The sequence below is a fragment of the Ciconia boyciana genome, chromosome 4 (assembly GCF_034638445.1).
Source record: "Ciconia boyciana chromosome 4, ASM3463844v1, whole genome shotgun sequence".
Classification (NCBI taxonomy): domain Eukaryota; kingdom Metazoa; phylum Chordata; class Aves; order Ciconiiformes; family Ciconiidae; genus Ciconia; species Ciconia boyciana.
Window position 1 is genome coordinate 47,795,718 of NC_132937.1, and position 20,699 is coordinate 47,816,416.

Here is a 20,699-nt window from a genome sequence, read left to right on the forward strand (position 1 = left end):
TTTGGGACAGGCAGAGTTAGAAGAACCATGTCATGAGGATCTATTTCCTTGTTCTTAAAAAGCCTCAGTGTCTGATGAAATCTGCATAACTTAGCCCTCACCCCACATGTAATGTCCATTGCCAGACCTGATGATCCATCTTAAGGAAAAGGCAGCCAATTGGTAGAGTCTATTTGAGACATCTTTCAGAAAAAGTGAAATTTGCAAGGTGAAAGAGGAAACTGCTGTCTATATATCAGATTTACTTCAGATTCAGTCATCTTTACCTGTAAATATATCAACTGGGTTTTGTGATGCTCTCCGCTTCCCGTTTTTGTCTTCCCCAGCAGCTGCCTACCAGTTTATCTGAGGTTTGTATGTGAGGTAGTTAACCTTTCCCAGGAAATGATGTTAACTGTTCCGCCGTGCACAGCACCGAATGTATTTCCAGTTTATAAAACTTCTTCATGTAGTTTTTCTCATATGTTAGATACTGTCACCTGACACTAAGGGGACAGACAGGTTCTTTTAGGGATCCTTGGCAGAATGATGACAGCACTAAATTGTAGTTGCAATTAAACCTTTATTTTCTTAACAGGATATTATGATTAGTATAGCACAGAATTTATAATCAGAATAGCACAGGATTTCTATAAACAGAACCAGTGTAGTACAATTTTATAATAGCACCACTTAGCTTATGGTTTCTAATCACCTGGACCTTCTGCAGATTGGGTCAAATCTTAATACTTGGTTTGCTTTATCAACATAACAATCATAATCTAGACTGAAAAAACATATAAAAGAAGATGAGTCACTCCCTCAGTCCTCGGAGGAAGCAGATGTCGGTGGAGGCGTCCCTGGCCACCAGTGGGTCATGGGTCTCACTGCCCAGCAGCAGCTCCAGTCCAAGTTCCCCCTTAGGACTTGTAACTGCTTGATTTTATGGATAGTGCTCTGGGTGCTGTTACGCTTCCCTCTTCTGTGGCAGGGTCATCAACAGCACCTGGCTGGCTGGGTGCCTGGGATCTTCAAGGCCGGTAATAGGGGAGTAGTCAGCCTGGTGCCCAGGAATCTTGAGGCCCGTAGGGAGGGGAAGAAGAAGTCTGTTCAGTACATCTACCTGGTGCACAAGACCTTCAGGGCCTGATAATGTGGGGAAAGGGGACTAATAAGTGACCAGCCTGGTCACATAGAATGGCTGTTTGCCTTATATAAAGGCATTAGTTATGCTAACTGCATTACCAGACAGCTGGTTCTATCAGGTGCATCTGCTCTACAGACCTCTCCTGGGGTGGCTGTCAGCAATCCTCTCCAGACTGTTTGTTCCAGCAACAAATCCCCTTGCCATTGTCAGGAGCTGTATCTCATCCCTCACAAGGCTGCACCAGGTCCACAAGGCACCCGAGAGCCTGGGGAGCAGAATTCATAGCATATTATCTGTGAATCCCTTGTTTGATCTACAGCATCTGAAGTACAGAACCGTGATGGCTCACATCAATTGGGAAATAACATGTTTGTCTGTGTTTGCTACCTTCAAGTCAGATTGGTTCATTTTTCCTTTATTTTTGTCTGGCAAAGGCTATGCTTTTGTCCATTCTTCAGTTTCCTCATGTTTCTAAATAAACTCTTCTATTTTTTAAAAAACTTTTCCAGTATAAAACCAAACGTGAAAAAGTTGAAGCTACAACTGGCGTGGATAAAAATAGCTCCACATTTACAGAAGAACCTGTTACAACTGCTACGACAGCAGAGGCTTCAGAGGTGTGACCTTTATTGTTGTATTCCTTCATAATATATGAAGTGGGGAGAAAGAACATAGATTAAATTTGGTTTAGTTGATGTGGTTAGTGATTGAGAAAAGGAAGGAAATGGTACATAGATAAATTTTAGCAAGGGCACAAAACTTAGTAAATGCTAGAGGTGATTATAACGATCTTCAAGTAGGTTTAAGAACACCAGAGGACTCCACTGGTAATTAAGCAGTCCAAAGGTAAGATTATGTGAGAAAGTAATCCATTCATATACTCCATTAAGTGTATATGCTAGTGAATTGTCAATTTGCTGAGAAATTAAAGAAAACAGTCACTGTGGAAAGGCTAGGTGTATATCAGCACAAGATGTTTGAGCAGCAAGGAGATAACTGTAAGCCTGCAGAAAGAAAGGAATGGAAAATCATAATAACTTTTTTTAATGGAAAACAAAACAATGGAAGGCATTTGTTAATTAATAGTTTGTTACTCTGCAAGAAAAAATGTAAAGAGACAGAAGTGAAGAAGAGGTTTAACAAGCCTCTTAGAGGTGTGGAAAGCTTATGGGTGTTGATGGTTTATAAAGCCTAGAATTACACTGGAGCAGAGGGAGAAAGGAATTCAATAGAATATGAGCGCAGAACTATGAACAGTACCAAATCAATATGCATTTTATTATACTCCTTCCAAATTTCGTCTCATAGTTATGAGAGCATGGGAACATGAGCTATATGAAAAGACACAAATTAAATCCTGAAGCAGGACGTAGTGAAGAGTTGCACCCTTTCCTTCATATGTTCATACTGCACAAACACAGAGGAACGTGTGAATGCCTACCTAGTTAGTAGGAATTTTATGTTATGTGCATCCAATTCTGCTATAAAATATGCAATTTCACTGATTTTGGCTGAACAATAGATTTTAAACTTGAGGCAAAATTGGACACCATTGTCCCAGTTCTTACGCAGTGGACTATTTATCTTACATCTAGACACAAACTCTTGAGTTCCTCAGAAATAACCACAAGGATTCTACATCAGCTGTGTTTTGTTCTCCACAGTAGGGAGTAAGTCTTGAGTATATTGAAGGCATGGGTGTGGATACCTAGACCTTGCCATACTTTGTGTCAGAAGACTACAGAAAGGGCAAAATAAATTAAGGGGTGCTTTATCACTTGCTAGGTTTTAGTCAGATCTTTGCATAGCTTGAAAATACAAAGCTTTCAAAGACAATTTAGTTCTACCTTCATTCCTGAACTTGCCTTCTTGGCACTGCAGGAAAGGGAATAGAGTGACTGGAGAAGAGCTCCATGTCTTTTCAAAGAAAGATCTAAATGTGTTTTCATTTTAGAACTCTTTAAAGTAAATTCAGTGTTTTCAGATAGTAACTTTTTTCTCTTGAATCTAATCTATAGAACAAAACCCAAGAATACAAAATCGTGGGCATGTATTCCGACGGCATCAATGTGCTGGGGTTGATCGTCTTTTGTCTTGTTTTTGGAATGGTTATTGGGAAAATGGGAGAGAAAGGACAAGTGCTGGTGGATTTTTTCAATGCACTGAATGAAGCTACAATGAGAATAGTTCAGATAATTATGTGGTAAGTCCAAAGACATACTGGCATTTTCTAACAACTTCTTTAAGTGGGCTTTGTCATTGAAGAGGTAGGAGCAGACTCATACTTCATGTTTGCTTTTGTATAGTGCTTTACAGAAAAAAACTTTAAAAGAAAGGCTAGTAAAAAGTTTCCTTTCTACAGAATTTGATCCTTTTGAGGAAACTGGAGACAGGACTTCCACTTACTATATACTAAAGAAACAGTCCTATTGGTACACAAGAAACCTGAGTTTTTCAGACATTCTTGCTAGAGGTTTATATCAAACCAGTACAGCTGCACTAGTGATTGGAGGACTGGAGAAGCATTACTACTCACATGCCCTTCTCAGTCTTGAACACCATTCCCTGATAGCTATTATGTTCACAGGACAGTTGTCTGTGGAGCTAAGTTCCTTTAGAAATATAAATCAATATACAAGCCATAGCACAGAGCAAAATCCAAAATGGTACGAAAAATACAACTTAGCATCATTTACCTTCTGCTAATAGGTTTTGTGAGAAAACATTCTTACAATATTCTCTCATAATATTCTCAGACAGGAAAAACTATTTAAAAATGTAGCAACTTATCTGAAAGTGTTTGATTGGACTTCACAGATATTCACAGAGCTTTTGTCCATACAGATCACAGTTACAGGATCAGGACTATAAGCACACACAGTCCTTTCCAGAGTTTGATCCTACGTGTGGAGTGCCTTGTGCCATTTACTACAGTACTCTGCTCATACCCACGTTTCACACAAACAGTAGCTTATCAGATCCAGCCCTTCCATGGATTTTTCTTCCATCCCAGCACACTGAGATGCCTGTAAAACAGTAAACCTGTCCAGGGTTTAGTTGCAGACTTCTTGCTCCCTTTAAAGAAAGGTAAATTAGTTCCTGCAACTTGTCCTGTGCTAGGCAGCTGGTTCAGTCCAGAGCTGAGTTACAGCCCCATGAAATAGGCTGCCTCACTCTGCAGCAAATTACCACTAACAAGACCTGAGAGTTAGCACATGCCACAGATACAGGGTCCTACCCATAAGCTGACTATCCATTGTCTTGCATGTGCCTGAAGCTGTGGCTACAGGCTCCCCGTGTTTCTACAGATGTGGGAGCTGTTGCCTTGAGTAACATAAAATTTGATGCTGCCAGTGTGGGGAATTAGTTCTGCTTTCACCAAGTTCAGAGCTCAGAAGGAACTAGGAGTCCCTGCTTTGCACAGGGATAAGGTACTATTTTATTTGTGAGATAGCACACACACATTTATAAATGTATAATTTATATTTTAAAATATATACATTTTATATACTCACAAATTTATAAATTAATTTATACTACTCAAAGCTCTGAAGTGGCAGCTTGTGTCTGTGACAGCCTGCTCACTGGTACCAAAAGGAATACAGTGGAGCTGGTGCCAGCGTAAGTCCTGATTTTTGCCCTGAATTTTCTGTAGGCAATAGCCCGTGCAGCTATTGGTGTCTGTAAGGCATGGCCTTGTGTAAGTTTACTGGGGGATGGGGACCCCTCCATCAAGCAACACAGTGATGACTGTACTATCCCAACATACTAAAATCACTCTTATTCTGTGCAGGTGACCCACATATAGCCCCCCGTGCTGCAGGGCAGCTGCTGTAAGCACAGGAGACCTTTCCCATCTGTGTGTGATTGCAGAATGCACAGGTATTGGTCTCAGCCCTGCACACTCCCACCTCCAAGTAAGCTTAAGGCTATGCATAAATATTTGCTGAAGGAGAGCAAAGCCCACACCCCAGCTTCTGTGTATTCTGTGACACCAGGTCATACAGTACTTGTTAGACTATGCATAGGGTTTCATTTACTCTGATTTTCTAATCTTTTTTCATCACCTCTATTGTAGTCTTGCTGCAAGTGAATAAAGTCAGTTGTATAATAGAATATAAAAAAAAATCTTCAGTTGTGTAATAGAATATTAAAAAAAATTCTTCCACCTGTTGTAAAAAGTTATACTGTGCGATAAATTATTCCATGGTAAGCATGCAATATTTCTGAGAATGTATTTTTAATTGCTTTATTTTTGCTTTCTAGGTATATGCCAATTGGTATTGTGTTTTTAATTGCTGGGAAGATAATAGAAGTTGAGGACTGGGAAATCTTTCGTAAACTGGGTCTTTATATGGCTACAGTACTAAGTGGGTATGTCATTTCTTAAAGATGGAATTAAACATGTGCAGTTTCTAGAGCCCAGTTGATTACAACTCAGTTATCCACAACACCCAACCTCTTCTAGGTCAGAGACAAAAATTCTTGTCAGTGAAAATTATGTGAGGATGTTCTGAATGCACGTTTTGCTGAATGCATGTTTTGTTTTAAAAAGTCACTGCCTTGCATTCTAAAAAAAGAAAGCAAAGGCTGTTCTTGTATGCATTGTTTCATCTTCTCAGCTTGGTGTTGAAACAGATAATATCACTGTATTTTTGAGAGTAGTAATGCTTCTGTTAGATACTAGAAGAAGTTGGAAAAGGGTGAGGTCGTGAATTATGGCTTATTGGGGTTTGCCAGCCTATTGAAAATACACAAACATCTGGATTAAGCTGGGAATGTCCATGGGACCTGTGGGCCCAAGGTGTACCACCATAGACCACGCTCCACTGCCCAATACAAATGCATAGTAAGTCCAGTGCACGATAAATGATGCCAAAGAGGAAACTGATCCCTTCCCACCTCAGTGCAGAGCAGGCAGCTGATATCAAGAGAAGCCCTGGGGATTGCACTTTGTTAGTTACTCCTTCAAGGCAAAGGTAGCTGGTGAAGCTGCAAAAGCAGCAGTTGCTATCTGAATAACTCAGCCAACCATCAAAGCATTTTTTCTCTTCTTTTCCTAGACCTTTGGCTATGTAGAACAGTCTGGGGTGGAGGAGGTTACACCAGCACAATGTGGAGCCTTGCAGATGCGGAGCCTTAGAAGGGGCAACTTAACTGCTCCAAGTGATATAGGTTATAATACTAGATCACTATATATCTCTGAAAACTATCCTACAAAGAACCCTCTTGATAGATAAATGGATATTACAGTCCCAATAAGTTAAATGCATTTAAATTTCTATTTCCAGTTCAGTGAAGCATAACTTCTAGGCTGTCTTGGTTCATTGCCTTAGCATCCACTCCTATAATTCCTTCAGTATACTATGGATTTATTCATGTTTTGTCTAGAGGCTAGATCCAAAGTTGTTCAAGAGCTTTTTTCCCCCCGCTTTATGCATATGCATGCTATTTTTCAAACATCATTCATATGTTTTCTGACAACCAAGCAGAGAGAAGGGTAATATATTAGTCTTAAACCCAAACTTCTCTATAAATAGTCAAGAAGGATCTCTTTTTTTTGCATTAATCTTTGCTAGATGATCGTATTTATTTCTAAGTTCGTGTTTTGTTTTATGCATAAGCCAGTATGTTTGGACTAGCTGTTCAAAAATCATTTGGGATTACTTTCTAAGTAAAAATTACAACTCCAGAAATAGCACTGAATCATGATTTTCAAAATGTTACAGAGATGAGTGCAAGTTATGTTTGTCTAATGCATAATGCATTTTTTTGTGAGTTTCCATTTAGACTTCAAAAAGAAATAAAATTGTTAAGGGATGCAAAAGTTGATGTTTACCAAGAGACTGTAAATCAATATTTTCTATATAAACTATAAGAGAGACCATGACCACAAGTTAGGTAGAAGTCATTTATAGAATGACGCTGTATTGCTTCTGCAGGTTTTCTATGTTATTAACTCCTGTTAACTCAGAGGAGGATTATGTTGGATGGATTATTACTGCCCTTTGACTTCAGTTTTAGATCAGGTAGCAAGTTTTACAGTTTTAGATCTGATAGCAAGTATTACGACTGCTTACCTATTAACGGTTACTATTTGTACTGTGACAGGGCATATCTTCCTTGAGATGTGTGAGAAGACACAGTGCCTTCTCCAGAGTACTTCGATTGTAACCTACCACTACATATAGTCTCCCATTTAGCTGGTAACCATGGGCTTGGCAGGGACAACAATTTTAAGTACGTTCCCAGGTGCCATCAAAAAGATTGTATATAGTAAGGGTGCCCACCTTTACATCCTTGGAGAGAAAAAGTCTGTTCTACTGAACTCCCTTGACATGCCACGATTTCCCCTGATGGGTGCTAGGGTCGATCTCTGCAGCATTTCTGTCTCTTATGGGATGGCCTACAGCAGGTGATGCTCAAGGTGTTGTGGAGAAGGGCTAACAGCAGCACATTCTCTGCAAAACTGACCGTCAGGGAGGGCACATTGTAGTCAGATCACAGGAGCAAAGATAACAAGGTACACACAAGGCTATAGGCTGCAGGGTAAAGGTGCTTGTTCTACATTTTCCAGCCTGCGAGAATACCTTTTTTCCCCACCTCCTGGCAAATAGGAGAAGTTGTGCTCTTTCTTTGTTTTGGTTTCTTAAACACTGCTGTTCCCACCATCTTTTTGGTTTTCACCCTTATTTGCTTGACCTTGTCTGTTTGCAGTGTGTTCTCTTCATCAGCATCTTCTGTAGCTGTCTGTCTATCATCCTCCCTTTAAGCTTGATCCTGAGAATTACAGGTTATCTTAAACATATTTCTTGTATTCCCAGTCACGAAAAATGTGCAAGAGCATGAGGGCTGGTATGTCTTAGCCTCCTCTTCCTTTCCTTTAACTTCCCTCTCCTGCTCATCTTCTCTCTCACCTTCTTCCCAGCTTTATTATTCATGACCTTTCACATTCTCAGCCCTACCAGCTCTCATCCACCATTGTCTGCAACACTTCTCATTCAGGTCACCATGAGGGAACAGACTTCCCCGAGTAACTCTGCTCCAATTGGCCCTAAGTGTCTTCAGCCTCTCACTTTTAATGGTGGCAGTGTCAGGATGAGGACACATTAGCAGTCACAGAGGAGGAAAATCAAAGTAGGAGGCATAATACAAGTGTCAGAGAACTCACAGCCTGAGGTGGAAAAAAGAAGGAAGCTGCAGCAAGGAGACTCTCTCTTGCCTGTGCCTTTGTCTCTTCTGAAAGCAGCAAGGCAGCTGCATCCCTGGATGCTGTAAGGAATGCCAGTTTGGGATTCTGAGGGACAAGGTTCTTCCTACCTCAAAATTGAATGCTATTAGAATTTCTCTTTTCAGTTACTGATCATGATTTTTGGCTACTTGCTGTGAGTTGCATTTCATGCATGAAAATAAATATTAATTCGAATTTGTTTCATGAAAATCAGTAGTAGCAAAGCAGATATGCACAAATATTTTATTTTGGATAATGCCATGTTCATACTGCCACTAAAATAGTGCAGATGTAAATTTTTCAGAATAACTGTTTGGAAGTCAGTATGCTTCTAGACATAGACATACTTGAAATGTTTACTCTCATCAACATTTTGTTGAAACACCCAACGACACCCATACCACTTCATTTTTTTTTTATAGCTTTTGCAGTATTCAGTTTGTTCTCAGGTACCGTTGTATAAATTTAGGTTTCTTTCTAGAGTTCTTTACAAAATTTTATCAATACATGTTGCATGCTGTTATTGACATTCCACCAAATAAATCATTTGTTCACATACAGAATGAAAACTTTAATGCTTTTAAAAAGATAATTTTTCCAAGGAAACAAATAGTTAGGTTTTGTGGGTGATTTTTGGTCCTGTTGTGGATTCCTGTACTGTCACTACTGCTCTCTTAATTGACCATCTTTGGCAGAACAAATGGTACCATGATTTATTGCTATCTTTATCATCTGCTCTGAAATCATAAAGCAGTATTACAACACAGTAGCATTCACAAGAACATCTTGTGAGGACAGAATAAAAATCCCAAGTTCATACATGACAATAGTTCTGGGCTTTATGTTTCCAGGCTATAATAATTTCTTTTCACAAGAAGCTGATGCTGCTATAATTGCTTGTGACCTTGGAATACAGGCAATCTTTCACAAACCCTTCACATGTATTTCATTTCAAATATACTCACAGCAGGCTGTTTACCTCTAATCTTAATGCCCACAAAGCTCTGCATTCACGTGCATTCAGGATTAATGCACAATGTTCAAAATTAATGCACAAGTTGAAGGATGAATTTGTCCCTGAGACCCACCCAAATATCCAGGCAAATACACCTGAGCAGCTAAAGTCAAGAGGACAATTGGATCTTTTGCATCTCAACACACTTAATTTTAAAAATTGTTTCAAAAGACAGTATTTCAGCATCTTACAGCATTAAAGATGGTGAGACTACCTATATCGCATTTGTACAGTCTGAAATACCTCACTACATTTTAGTTGTAGACCTAAGCTTACACAGTTTTCCACAAAGTAAGTGTGGATTTTTTTATAGGATCATGTTTGAAGTTTGTGCAGAAAGATGTGGACTTCATCTGTCCCTGACTGGGAAGCATACTTACCTTTAATTCCAAAACATTTTCTGTAACAAAGGCAGATAAACTTAGAAAAATAATTTGGTTTGTTTTTCTGATTTGTCTCTAGTCTGCATTGTAAGGATTTGGCAGCAGAGTGGAGTGTTTTATGGCATTTCAAATCACCCTCTGCATATCAGTTTAAATATTATTTATTATGTTAGTTTTCTCATCAGTTTAAAATTATTTCCAATATATTAGTTAATTCTTGTCCTACTTTGGAAAGAAAGACAACTAATAATGTCTCTCCCCCTTCCCAAAGAATGTGTAGAACTGCATTAGCCTGCCTTTTTTTTAAGATGGTATACTCTAAATTTTTAGCATAAGTGTCACTAAAGTCACCTTTAGTGTTTCATAAAAGTGTACTTGAGGACAGAACTAGATACCTATTATCACCGTCTTATTAAAACAAGGCAATGAGATGGATCCATTTGTTTAACTAGCCCATTTTATTTTGCAGACTTGCAATCCATTCCACTATAATTCTGCCACTGATCTACCTAATAATAGTAAGGAAAAATCCTTTTCGGTTTGCCATGGGGATGGCTCAGGCACTTCTGACAGCCCTCATGATTTCTTCCAGGTAAACAAAAGAAACATTATTTTCAGTAATGTTCTTAGTAGTAATTGTTTGTGCTCTGATTTTATTGCTACTTTGTTACATACCCTGATTTCACCTGGACAATTCTAAATACCCTGGAGGTTGAAATACTGCTTTCATCACTATTTCTGTAGTACCCAGGGGCACTACAGACTGCGCTGGCCTTACACCAAATGAGAGTCTGCCACTCCGAGGAGGAGACAGTTCTTTGCCATTCAGTTCATTAGTCACAGACTTGCTAGAGTTTAAGCTGTTGCACTGTTTCTGTGACTACATGCATCATGATGATTTTACCATGTAATTTTGAGGATAACTAAGACTTTGTTATTTCTTTCCATAATTAGAAGGGATAATAAAATTTACTTTGCTTTAAAAGCCAACTCTCACTTTCATGGTGCAGCCTTCCTACCTGCCTTAGATCTCCATTTGAGTCTTAGAGCAGACCAGGCTCTGAGGAAAAGGAAAGATAAGGGAAATGGTATGCTGTTGCCTGTGCTTACTTTGTGTGTTTATCTATGTGCCAGTTCAGCAACTTTGCCTGTCACCTTCCGCTGTGCGGAAGAAAAAAACTTCATCGACAAAAGAATTACCAGGTTCGTTCTTCCAGTTGGAGCTACCATCAACATGGACGGCACAGCTCTTTACGAAGCAGTAGCAGCTGTATTTATTGCACAACTGAATGACTTAGAACTGGATATTGGCCAAATAGTTACCATTAGGTAAGACTGAAGCTATCACACACATTTTGTTGGAGGTGTTTTTTTAATGAACAGTACATTAACATACCCCATGGGAAAGTTGAAACTATCATTCACAGCACAGAAAGTAACAGAAATATTCTCAATTCTTGGCGCAAGGCCTTGCCTGTGCTGCCTGATTGAGGAGGTAGGATGGGCCAGGACATGCAGCTGGTATACAGCATCGTTCTGGAAATTGTCATTATTCTTCCACTGCAAACACTTGCAAACCCAACTCAGCCTCTATGTCTGACCTGTCCAGTTTGCTTGTTAGTCATGCATTGCCAGTTATTCTGCAGCGTAACCATAACAGTATCTATACATGACTTGTCCTGTAAACTTGTCACCAGACTTTGATACTATTCAAGAAGAAAACTGAAACATTTGGGTTTCTTTCTTACAGTGAAATAAGCCTATTTGTGCCAGAAAACAGAGTTTCTGTGAGCAACATGTATTCTGAATGCTTTTTCTGGGCTTTCTTTGGGATTTAGTGTCACAGCTACAGCAGCCAGCATTGGGGCTGCTGGTGTCCCCCAAGCTGGACTTGTCACCATGGTGATTGTACTGAGTGCCGTCGGCCTTCCTGCTGAAGATGTTACTCTGATCATTGCAGTTGACTGGCTTCTGTAAGTTTAAGGCACTTGATATTTGATTATTTTTCCTTTTTTAAAATGTTTACATAAGTTGTGTGGGAGCATGTGGGTCTGAGAAAGAAAGCAAGAAAATAATTTAGGACCGTTGCAGGAATTGGACATTCTTCTTATGGCCAGGCTTGTTCAATATAGATTTGAATGCAGAGGTGGCTTTAATTCTGAGAGAAGTCCTACTGCATGGGATGGCAGTGAATAACCTCACATCCAGAGGTACTCTCAACCTTAAAATAGCGGCCACAGCATTAATAAATCATGAGCATAATACTCTGGAAAGACAAATTTGACAGTACCAAGGAGTGCCTCCGGAGTGTCAGCTGCCACCATATTATGCTAAATTCATACACCATTCATAAAAATCAAATGCAGCCACAAGCAGAACATCTCAGCTGATTTCCACAAAGCATGTAAAATCCATACACTGGAGAAGAGGTAGTGGAGCACACCATGAACTAAGCAAAGGTGGTCCTGGACTCCACATGCACACACACGCGGGCTGTACCTGGGTCTGTGCTGCCAGCATTACTTTGCTAGGGCTGTTCCGCACTGAGAGTTTTTTAAAGACCCAGACACACACATGCAAACTCAGAAAGCATTCTTTATGCTTGATCCTAACCATCTCACCTCAGAGCACATCAAAACCCGTCAGTCCCTTAATTAAGCTGTTCTTTCTGGAGAGAAACATTTTCACCAGAAATTCTTTCTGTTCAACTTACACCGAGATGTTTCTCTGCTACTTTTGCAAAATCCCAAAGAATCACAGAGTGTATTCTGCAGTTCAGAAGGACGTCAGCAGTCAGTTTTGTCCCATGATTTACTGGGAAAGAGTAACAGGGTTCACAAGTTAAGGAGTATAACTTTAGTTTGTAACACAGCTTTTTTGCCTCCTAAACTGTGCGAGCTTTAGTGCTCTGACCAAGGTCTCGTTCACCTTCAGTAACTCAGCATGGATGGTATTTAACTGGTATCAATGCAGAGATCTTAATCATTTCATAGTCTCTGCATGTCTTCTTAGGCTCATATTTACACTCAAGGTAAATGCATTCCTGTTCCTCCCCCACCCTTTCCAATCATTTTCTTGAAGGATTTCTGGCAGCAGCCTATGTATTTAACTGTTATATAATAATTTATTTGATTATATAACTCAGTTTTGCAAGCTGTAGAGAGAAATGCCAGTCTCCAGAAAGCCAGGGCTGTTGAATGGATCCAAGAATCAATTCAGTTTCTGTATAAGAGTAATTGCTCCAAACAAAACAGTTCCAGCCACAAGTACCTTCTCCCCATCAACTGTCTGCAACAGGGTCTAACAGGTTTGTTTGCCGTGCTCCACAATCATTTTGTTTTCTCCAGCTCTCTTCTTTTCCCAGTGGGGATTTAGTTTTGTTAAGGATGGTGAAGATCAGTACAAACTGCTGGCTCAGAGCAGGTATCTAAAGAAGAGTGTAAGAACAGAACAAATGTATATGGTTCTTTTCCCAAAGTACTCTCCTAGCCTCCTGCAAATTGCAGCTCACAGAGTTCCTGAGCTAGAGGTGGTTTTTATTCTAACAGTTCTCGGTAGATTTCTTCTTCTTCCATGAATGCCGCATTGCTTTTGGGACCCATATAAACTTTTAGATTTCCACAAGTCCTGTGGGGAGGAATTCCACAACCTAACAATGTGTTGTGCAGATACATATTTAATTTTGTCTGGTTTAATCTACGTCCTAATCACTTTATTTGATGCCCTCTAATTCTTTTATGGGAGTGAGAGAGAGAGAAAGAAAACAGTAATTCCCTGTTTCTCATAATAATCATAATTTTATGGGTCCGATCTCATCTCCACTTTGAAAGTCCACAATTAATGTGATTCTTAGGCACAGTATGAGTACATAGAAGCTACCTGTTCCAACATGAAACAGACAAAGAATTCAAGCTGTTTCTGATTCTAATTGAGATATTTTTCAGATTAAAGTGTCTTGCTGTGTAAAGCAAATTAAAGATTAATTCCATGTACCAGGGATCATTGGCAGTGCATTTTGCACCTCAGCAGATGGAATGCACATCATGACACCACGTAGATTATTAACACTTTCACCATTTGTACTTATTGCCTAAAATGTATTATTTTGCAACCTGCTAGTAGTGGCTCATTAACAATCCTCTAGTTAATTCTGAACTTACCAAGGTTTTATTACATAGGCTTGAAGAGTACTTCCATGTTTTTAATGAAGAACAGAAAAATTTTGATAATAGAAGTAATATGAAAGATGAGTTTCCAGTGCTGTAGATTTCCTCATTTGTCACACTGATCCTACCAGAATTTTTCTTTCCCCCTCTCTCTTCCTTTCACTACCATATATTTCCTTTCCACATGGAGAACACACGGGCTCTTAAAAAGAGCTAAAAGCTCTTTAAAGAGCTAAAAGCACTGGAGTTCAGCAGCTGTAGTAGAAAAATACATATATGAGACATGGTGGTTCACTTCATTATTGTTTTTGCAGTCCCTTCTATTTGTGAATATATCCACCTCAACATCTCTGCACAGACAGAGCAACTCATTCTGCCACAAAGCCCTTGCAGTGCTTTGTAGCTGCAAAGAAAAACAGGGAAGGATGACCTTCCACTGTCCCTACCTTACTTCCACACCAATTTTCAAACTTTGCTATATTGCATGGTTTTGTTGCTCCTCTGCCAAGTAGTGGCAGATTTTTAAGGCCTGCAAGTCACATTTCTGTTGGGAGAAAAATCAACAGTACAGAAGTATCATATTTCTTTAAGTGATTTGTTTAATACAACTTTGTACTTCAACCTTTTAACAATGAGAAGCTGACAGAAGATAGCCTTTCCCATTTCCAGGGTTTGGGCCAGATACTGAAGATACTGGGCTAGGCGCTCCTCTGGCTGAGGAAATGACTGTTAGAAAGACAAAAGGCACAATGCAGACTCTTCTGCTGCACCCCACAGTCTCTCCTCCCAACAAAAGCAGTCTCATCACAAAGAGAACCAGCTGTGTAGCATACTTCAAGGCCTGAGAAGTGATCCCTACATCATTTTGTAAGGCTGCGCACAGCAGTGTGATTACTGCTCTAACAGACTAGTGACGTGGCTTGCGGTTTTGCACACCCTGTACAAAGTAATTTGTCATGAAAGTGACTCCAGGTTTCTTCAAATACATGTGGGGAAAATTCTTTTTCTTGTTTTACAAGATTTTTTTCTTTTAATTGCAGAATTACCCCAAACCTGCACTGGGAAAAAAACAGCTCTGCATTTGCTAGAGTAGCTTACTTTTACTAAAAGGATTTTCTAAGTAACGTACAGAATGGTTTGTCTGACAACATTTTTGTTCCATAGGGATCGATTCAGAACAATGGTGAATGTCTTGGGAGATGCCTTTGGTACAGGGATAGTGGAGAAGCTCTCTAAAAAGGAGCTGGAGCAGATGGATGTCACCTCTGAAGTCAACATAGTCAATCCTTTTGCCTTGGAAACAACAATACTTGATAATGATGAATCAGAGACCAAGAAATCGTACGTCAATGGAGGCTTTGCTGTAGATAAGTCTGACACCATATCCTTCACGCAGACATCTCAGTTCTAAAGCCAGTAGCTTTCAGGTAAAACAGGAGCACTAAAGGACACGGCCATATGCAATATCTCAAAAAGCTTAAAGGGTAATTGAGAATGAATTACATCTCACGTGCATTTGATTTACTACACAGACTCTGATTCTCCTTACCAGTTCTGCCCCCTTGTCATCACCTCTCCCAACAACTGGAACTCACCACATTTAGTCCTTGCATATAGGTTGAAGAAAAAGACAGTTGTAAAATACTTTTTTTTTTTTTTTTTTTTTAAGAATATACACTATTGCTGAGGCTATGAAATGCCTCCTTGGAATCAGCATGCTCGTAAATGGGTATCTTAGCGGGGACAGCCAAACGTGTTTTACTCAGGAGTAGCACAGCATTTCACATCTTACCCACATTACAAAGCACCTGTGTGAAATTCCTTTTAACATCCTTGCCTTCTAAACAGATTGCACTGTATTTGACACCTACTGTAACTTGATCATGTGCCAAAATAATCATTTCTGCAGCTGAGAGGATACCACTGGGGTGATTCAGGAAGGAACAGACCAGAAAGGCCTTGTAATAAGTATTTTACTGTGCACAGGGTTTCATTTTTCTTTAATTGTGAAATAATTGGGCATGGAAGAATTTCCAGTGTTTATGTATCTTGGTTTCCCCATGCCTTTCATGTGAATGCCAGCTGCTGGGATTAGCCTTCAGATGTGAAATAAGTTGCTGTGGGTTTGCCCTTCTGGCATTTGAAAAGTTTTTGTAACGTAATACTTCACCAATTTAGGTCCACTTTGATGACCTCCTAGTACATTTCCATCAGAAGCAGAAGTAAGTCAATTTACTGTTGTTCACCTTTGACTCTTAACGAATATTAATCAGCCCAAAAGTAGGCAGAGGTCATGAAGATGAAAATAGACTATATAGCAACGCATAGTGCAAATTCTAAACCTTCCCTCTTTGGAATAAAAACAGATAAAATATCAAGAATATAGGAGGCATACCTTTTTCTAGAAAGAAGCCACTGTCACTAAGCTTTTGACACAGACTGGTTGGTTTTTTGCTCCTTGGTTTAGTTTGCCAGCTGAACATGCAAGTTTGTAGCTGCAACACTACTACAGTGCCAAAATGTCAGCTAAACTGTATCTTATGAAGCATTTCTGGACCCAGAAAGTCATGTGTTCAGGTGGCTTGCTATGGGATAAGAAACACCAAGAACTTCCTCAAAAGAAATACTCATTTTCTAAAACATTTTATACACGATTTCCATGGTGCAAAAATCACTCTCTCAAGGGAGGAGTTGCTGTAACAAATTTTTTTGCCTTGCACATTAAAGTCATTAGCCATTTTATATGTAAAGTAAACTGAAATTCATAAACAGTTCTTTGTTTGTAAATAAGCTTGTGGTAAACATAAAATTGCACTCATATGCTAACAAAAAAACCTTCAAGTTCCTGCAGTGTTATATACTCGATTCAATCCTACACTTTTGTATTTAAATAAACCAGAAGCGTGCCAAAGAGAACTGATTAAGAAAAGAAAATATTTACTGTAGGTTTTGATAAATTGCACCTTAAATCAACAAGTCAATGAGACATAATACTGTATTTAAATTAAACATTGTAAACTATATGGAAGTGTTAATCTAAGTATTGGTATGTTTATACAAAATAAATAAAACGTACAGATTGAGTAAATCAATCTTTTACCTGTGCAGAAATAGTATGAGACAGTCTTTATTTGTACAGTTTTGCTCACGGGAGGAAAAACCACACCAGTTTCCACAACTAGCCTATAATCTACGCTTTGTCCTTCCTTTGCTTTTTTAAGTCACCCTTTTATGATCACCCCATTATGTAGTCACCCTGTTATGATGTACTGTGAACAATGTTCCTAACGTGTTCTAAATAAATAATTTCTCTCTTAACTCTTGCTTTAGCCTACCATCCTCTCCTTACTGTAGAATATTGAGTTCCTTCAGCTATACCAAGAGAAACAAAACTGGTTAAATTTAGGATTTATGTTATCTTCACTAGTGACTCAGCTGTAGCTTTGGTGAGAATTACTCTCTTCTTCCAATAAAATAAATGCTGAAGAGCACAGTGCTGAGATTGCAAGAAAACCCTCTAACTGTGGATGATCTGGGTTGGGAGTATACTATTAAACATACACTAAGCAGGGGATTATTTATTTATTATTTATTTATACAGATCAGATTCAACTAAGCATGGGTTGATGGTGCTGTTTTGCCATCTGTTCACCACCAAGAGACCAAACCATATACTGAAGATACTGTTAAGTCCAAGGATGCTTTTCCTGACACAGTATTCTGAGTATGTACTTTCTATGCATGTGGAAACATCCTGCATGAGAAATACAACCTCTTCTCCATAGCCTCCTGGTCTGGAAGCTTTGGAGAGTGGTGGAGAGTCTCCCATCAGAAAAGCACCTGCAGGTTTTGGCCCTTTACACCATGTTGTTATGTTCCTGTAGGGTCTTTGGGGCTGCAGAAGCTATCACAGGATTGGACCCTGCATTTTGAATAGCATGCGTGGCTTTAAGTCATGGAAGACAAGGTTACCCACTCACGCATCCCTGCTGAAATACTCAGGGAGTTGTAGTTGACTCCGAACACTGTGAAAAGAAAACACCTGAACATAAACATACACAGGTCTGTCAACATGCACAGGTCAGCTATATCAGCTCCACAAGAGGTTAAACTGCATAAAAACAGTCATGACACATGCAGTTCACTTGTTCTTTACCTTCCCTGACAAGAACAGAAACTGCCTAGTTTGAAATCTTCAAAGGCACAACCAATCACTCCCCCAAACTCATCGTTAGGTCCCTCCCCTAAGTTACAGGCCCCGTTTGACTACCTACATGTACCTTGTACCAATGTACCTTGGAGCATCTCCTGTCACCCAGCAAGTGAGATGCCAAATAATGGAGCGTGCACAGTTGTGCAGAGCTACAGCCAGGCAGAGTTTTCCTGTTTCTCCTTTCCATGTTCTGTGCCTGCAGCTTTTCCTTGCCCAGCACCTGGCAGCACTTGGCAGACTGCAGAGCACAAGGAAGGCAGGATTGCCAGGGCATAGGAGGCAGACCAGGCAACAAACAGCAACCAAGTCACAGCACCTTGACCACCAGACCAGTACTGCATGCTGAACGTGTGGAAAGTGTAATGGGGAAAGGCCGTGACCTGTTTATAAATATTCCGTCTGGAAGCCAGTGTCTCCATTGGCTGTTGGCAAAGGCAAAATCTTGAGTAGAAGAGATTTTTTTTTTCTGACCCACTACTCCTCATAGGGTTTATCAAATGTTGCGCTGTTCTTGACAGTCTCAGTTGGCCCCAAAAAACCTACATCATCACCAGCATTCAGAAAAATGTGTGAGGAGGAAAGAGCAGCAGAGAGGAGCTGTTACAGACTGACCCTAATCCCTGTTCCCCATCCCCCTGTGCTGCTCAGAGTGGGATGGAGGTAGAGGAGTGAGCAAGGAAGGAGTGACCTGGGAGGAAGGGGGTTGGGTCGGAAGGTGATTTAGATTTTGTGTCTCACCATCCAACTCTGGTTTTAGTTTGCAATAAATTAAATCAATTTTCCCCAAGTTGAGTCTGTTTTGCCTGTGACAGTAATCCGTCAGTGGTCTCCCTGTCCTTATCTCAACCCATGAGCTTTCCCATCTTATTTTCCCCCCATCCTTTTGAGGAGGGGTGAGAGAGTGGCTGGGTGGGCAGCTGGCAGCTGGCCAAGGCTAACCCACCACAGTGATATAGACAAGATATACATATATAGAATTATAAGTAGAAAGGAGTGTATACATGTTTATAAATATATATTTTATTTATTTATACATAGATACACTACACCCTGTACTACGTGATATAGGTACTACTACTGTCCTACACTATATAACAGGTAATATACACACATTTATCAAGATACAGGAATACGTATAGCCCTAAAAGCAGAAGTATAAAATGGGTAAAACATTCCTCAGTAAGAGCTAATGGAATGAATAGGCCAGGTCAGGGTCCTGCACTTTACCAGGCTGCAGAGCAAGCACTGCATGTCCGGGGTGGGGCGCTTGAAAAGAGCAGAGGGATGCCAAAAGGGTGGCGGGGCACAGACATGTTGGAATGTGCCTGAGGGCTACAAACGCCTCCCAGGAGGCCACCAAGGGTCCCCTGGTGCAAATCCTGTCACATGCAGAGACCGATCCTGTGAGCTGGACGGAGAAGGACAAGACCTTAAGGGAATCCCCCAAACGGCCATGTGAACCAGAAGAACCGTCTGATGGGCTGCTGAACCACAAACTGGATTTGGAGGTAAGTGTCACACAGAGAGGGTGGGTGGCGGTGGGAGCTCCCTTTGCCCATGGTTGTGGGGGATCTTCTAGCCACCTGTAAGACCACTATGGGGTGCAGGCTGCTGCTATATATGTTGCCTTATCCTTAGGTCAATGAAAGTCCTAAGGTCCTGAAAACCTTACAAAAGGTTTCAGGAAGCTCTGTCTGACTGAGTGAGGGGGAATCAGGAGCGTGCCGTGACTTGTCTGCCTTTCTGTCTGGGCCTGCAGCAGCCAAAGAAAGGAGCATGGATACAGCAGTGACAGCAGTGTTCAAGGAAAAAAAGGAAAAAGCCTAGAGAATTCTCATTGGCAGCCAACTCCCCTCATACCCTGCTAGCAAAGTTTCTCTGTACTTGAGTTAAGTTGATTGTCCAGTGTTTCCTTTCGTAAGCTTGTGTAATAGCGTGTGAGTAGAGCTCTATGCCACAGCTTCTGTTAGCAGAGATCTACTGTCCTCCTGGGGAGGTAGGAAGCTTTGGGCATATAAATCCCCTTTTTGAAGCTTCTAAAAGGCAAATTGCTGATCTCAGTAGAAGCCAAGTGGCAACCTAGCTTGCAAACCAGGGTGCTTATAGCTTAGACAAGGCAGCAAGAAACCACTTTGAAAGATACATGTGGTTATGGCAGAGGTGGATGCACTGTGGGAAGCAGACCTGGTGGATATGCAACAGTTTTCCATCATAATGTTGGTGTTTAGTACATCTTATCAGTGATAAACATACTATCCAAGCTTGCCTCAGCCATTGATCCAAAAGGCAAAAATGTTCTGAGGTAGCTGGGGCTTTTAAAACAATTTTAGAAGACAGTGCAAGCCCAAGAAATTACAGAGGGACCAGGGAAAAGAATTTTTAAACCAGCCTTTAAACAAGCTGTTAAAGCAGATAATGTTCACCATGTTATTACTAATAATGAAGTAAAAGCCTCTGTCATAGGCCGTTTTAACAGGATTCTAAAAAACAAGATGTGGAGATATTTTACAACATGCAATGCTTCTTGCTACATTGATGTGTTGTCAAAGTTTTTAAAGAGCTATA

At 40.2% G+C, this 20,699-nt stretch overlaps 1 protein-coding gene across 2 annotated transcripts in view; it reads left to right on the forward strand.

Annotated features, from left to right (window-relative positions):
• The window catches only part of SLC1A1 (solute carrier family 1 member 1), a 59,560-nt gene extending 42,022 nt beyond the window's left edge, over positions 1-17,538 (forward strand). Inside the window, exons 6-13 of one of the 2 annotated variants that reach the window (XM_072858884.1) lie at positions 1,636-1,743; positions 3,145-3,329; positions 5,393-5,500; positions 10,225-10,347; positions 10,890-11,084; positions 11,594-11,728; positions 15,086-15,348; positions 17,523-17,538. In XM_072858884.1, coding sequence (XP_072714985.1) covers positions 1,636-1,743; positions 3,145-3,329; positions 5,393-5,500; positions 10,225-10,347; positions 10,890-11,084; positions 11,594-11,728; positions 15,086-15,332 — 1,101 coding nt within the window. In that variant the 3' untranslated portion in view covers positions 15,333-15,348; positions 17,523-17,538. Of the gene's footprint in view, positions 1-1,635; positions 1,744-3,144; positions 3,330-5,392; positions 5,501-10,224; positions 10,348-10,889; positions 11,085-11,593; positions 11,729-15,085; positions 17,171-17,522 lie in introns of those variants that run through there. The other variant, XM_072858883.1, reaches the window with a different exon arrangement.
• Positions 17,539-20,699: the final 3,161 nt, after the last annotated feature.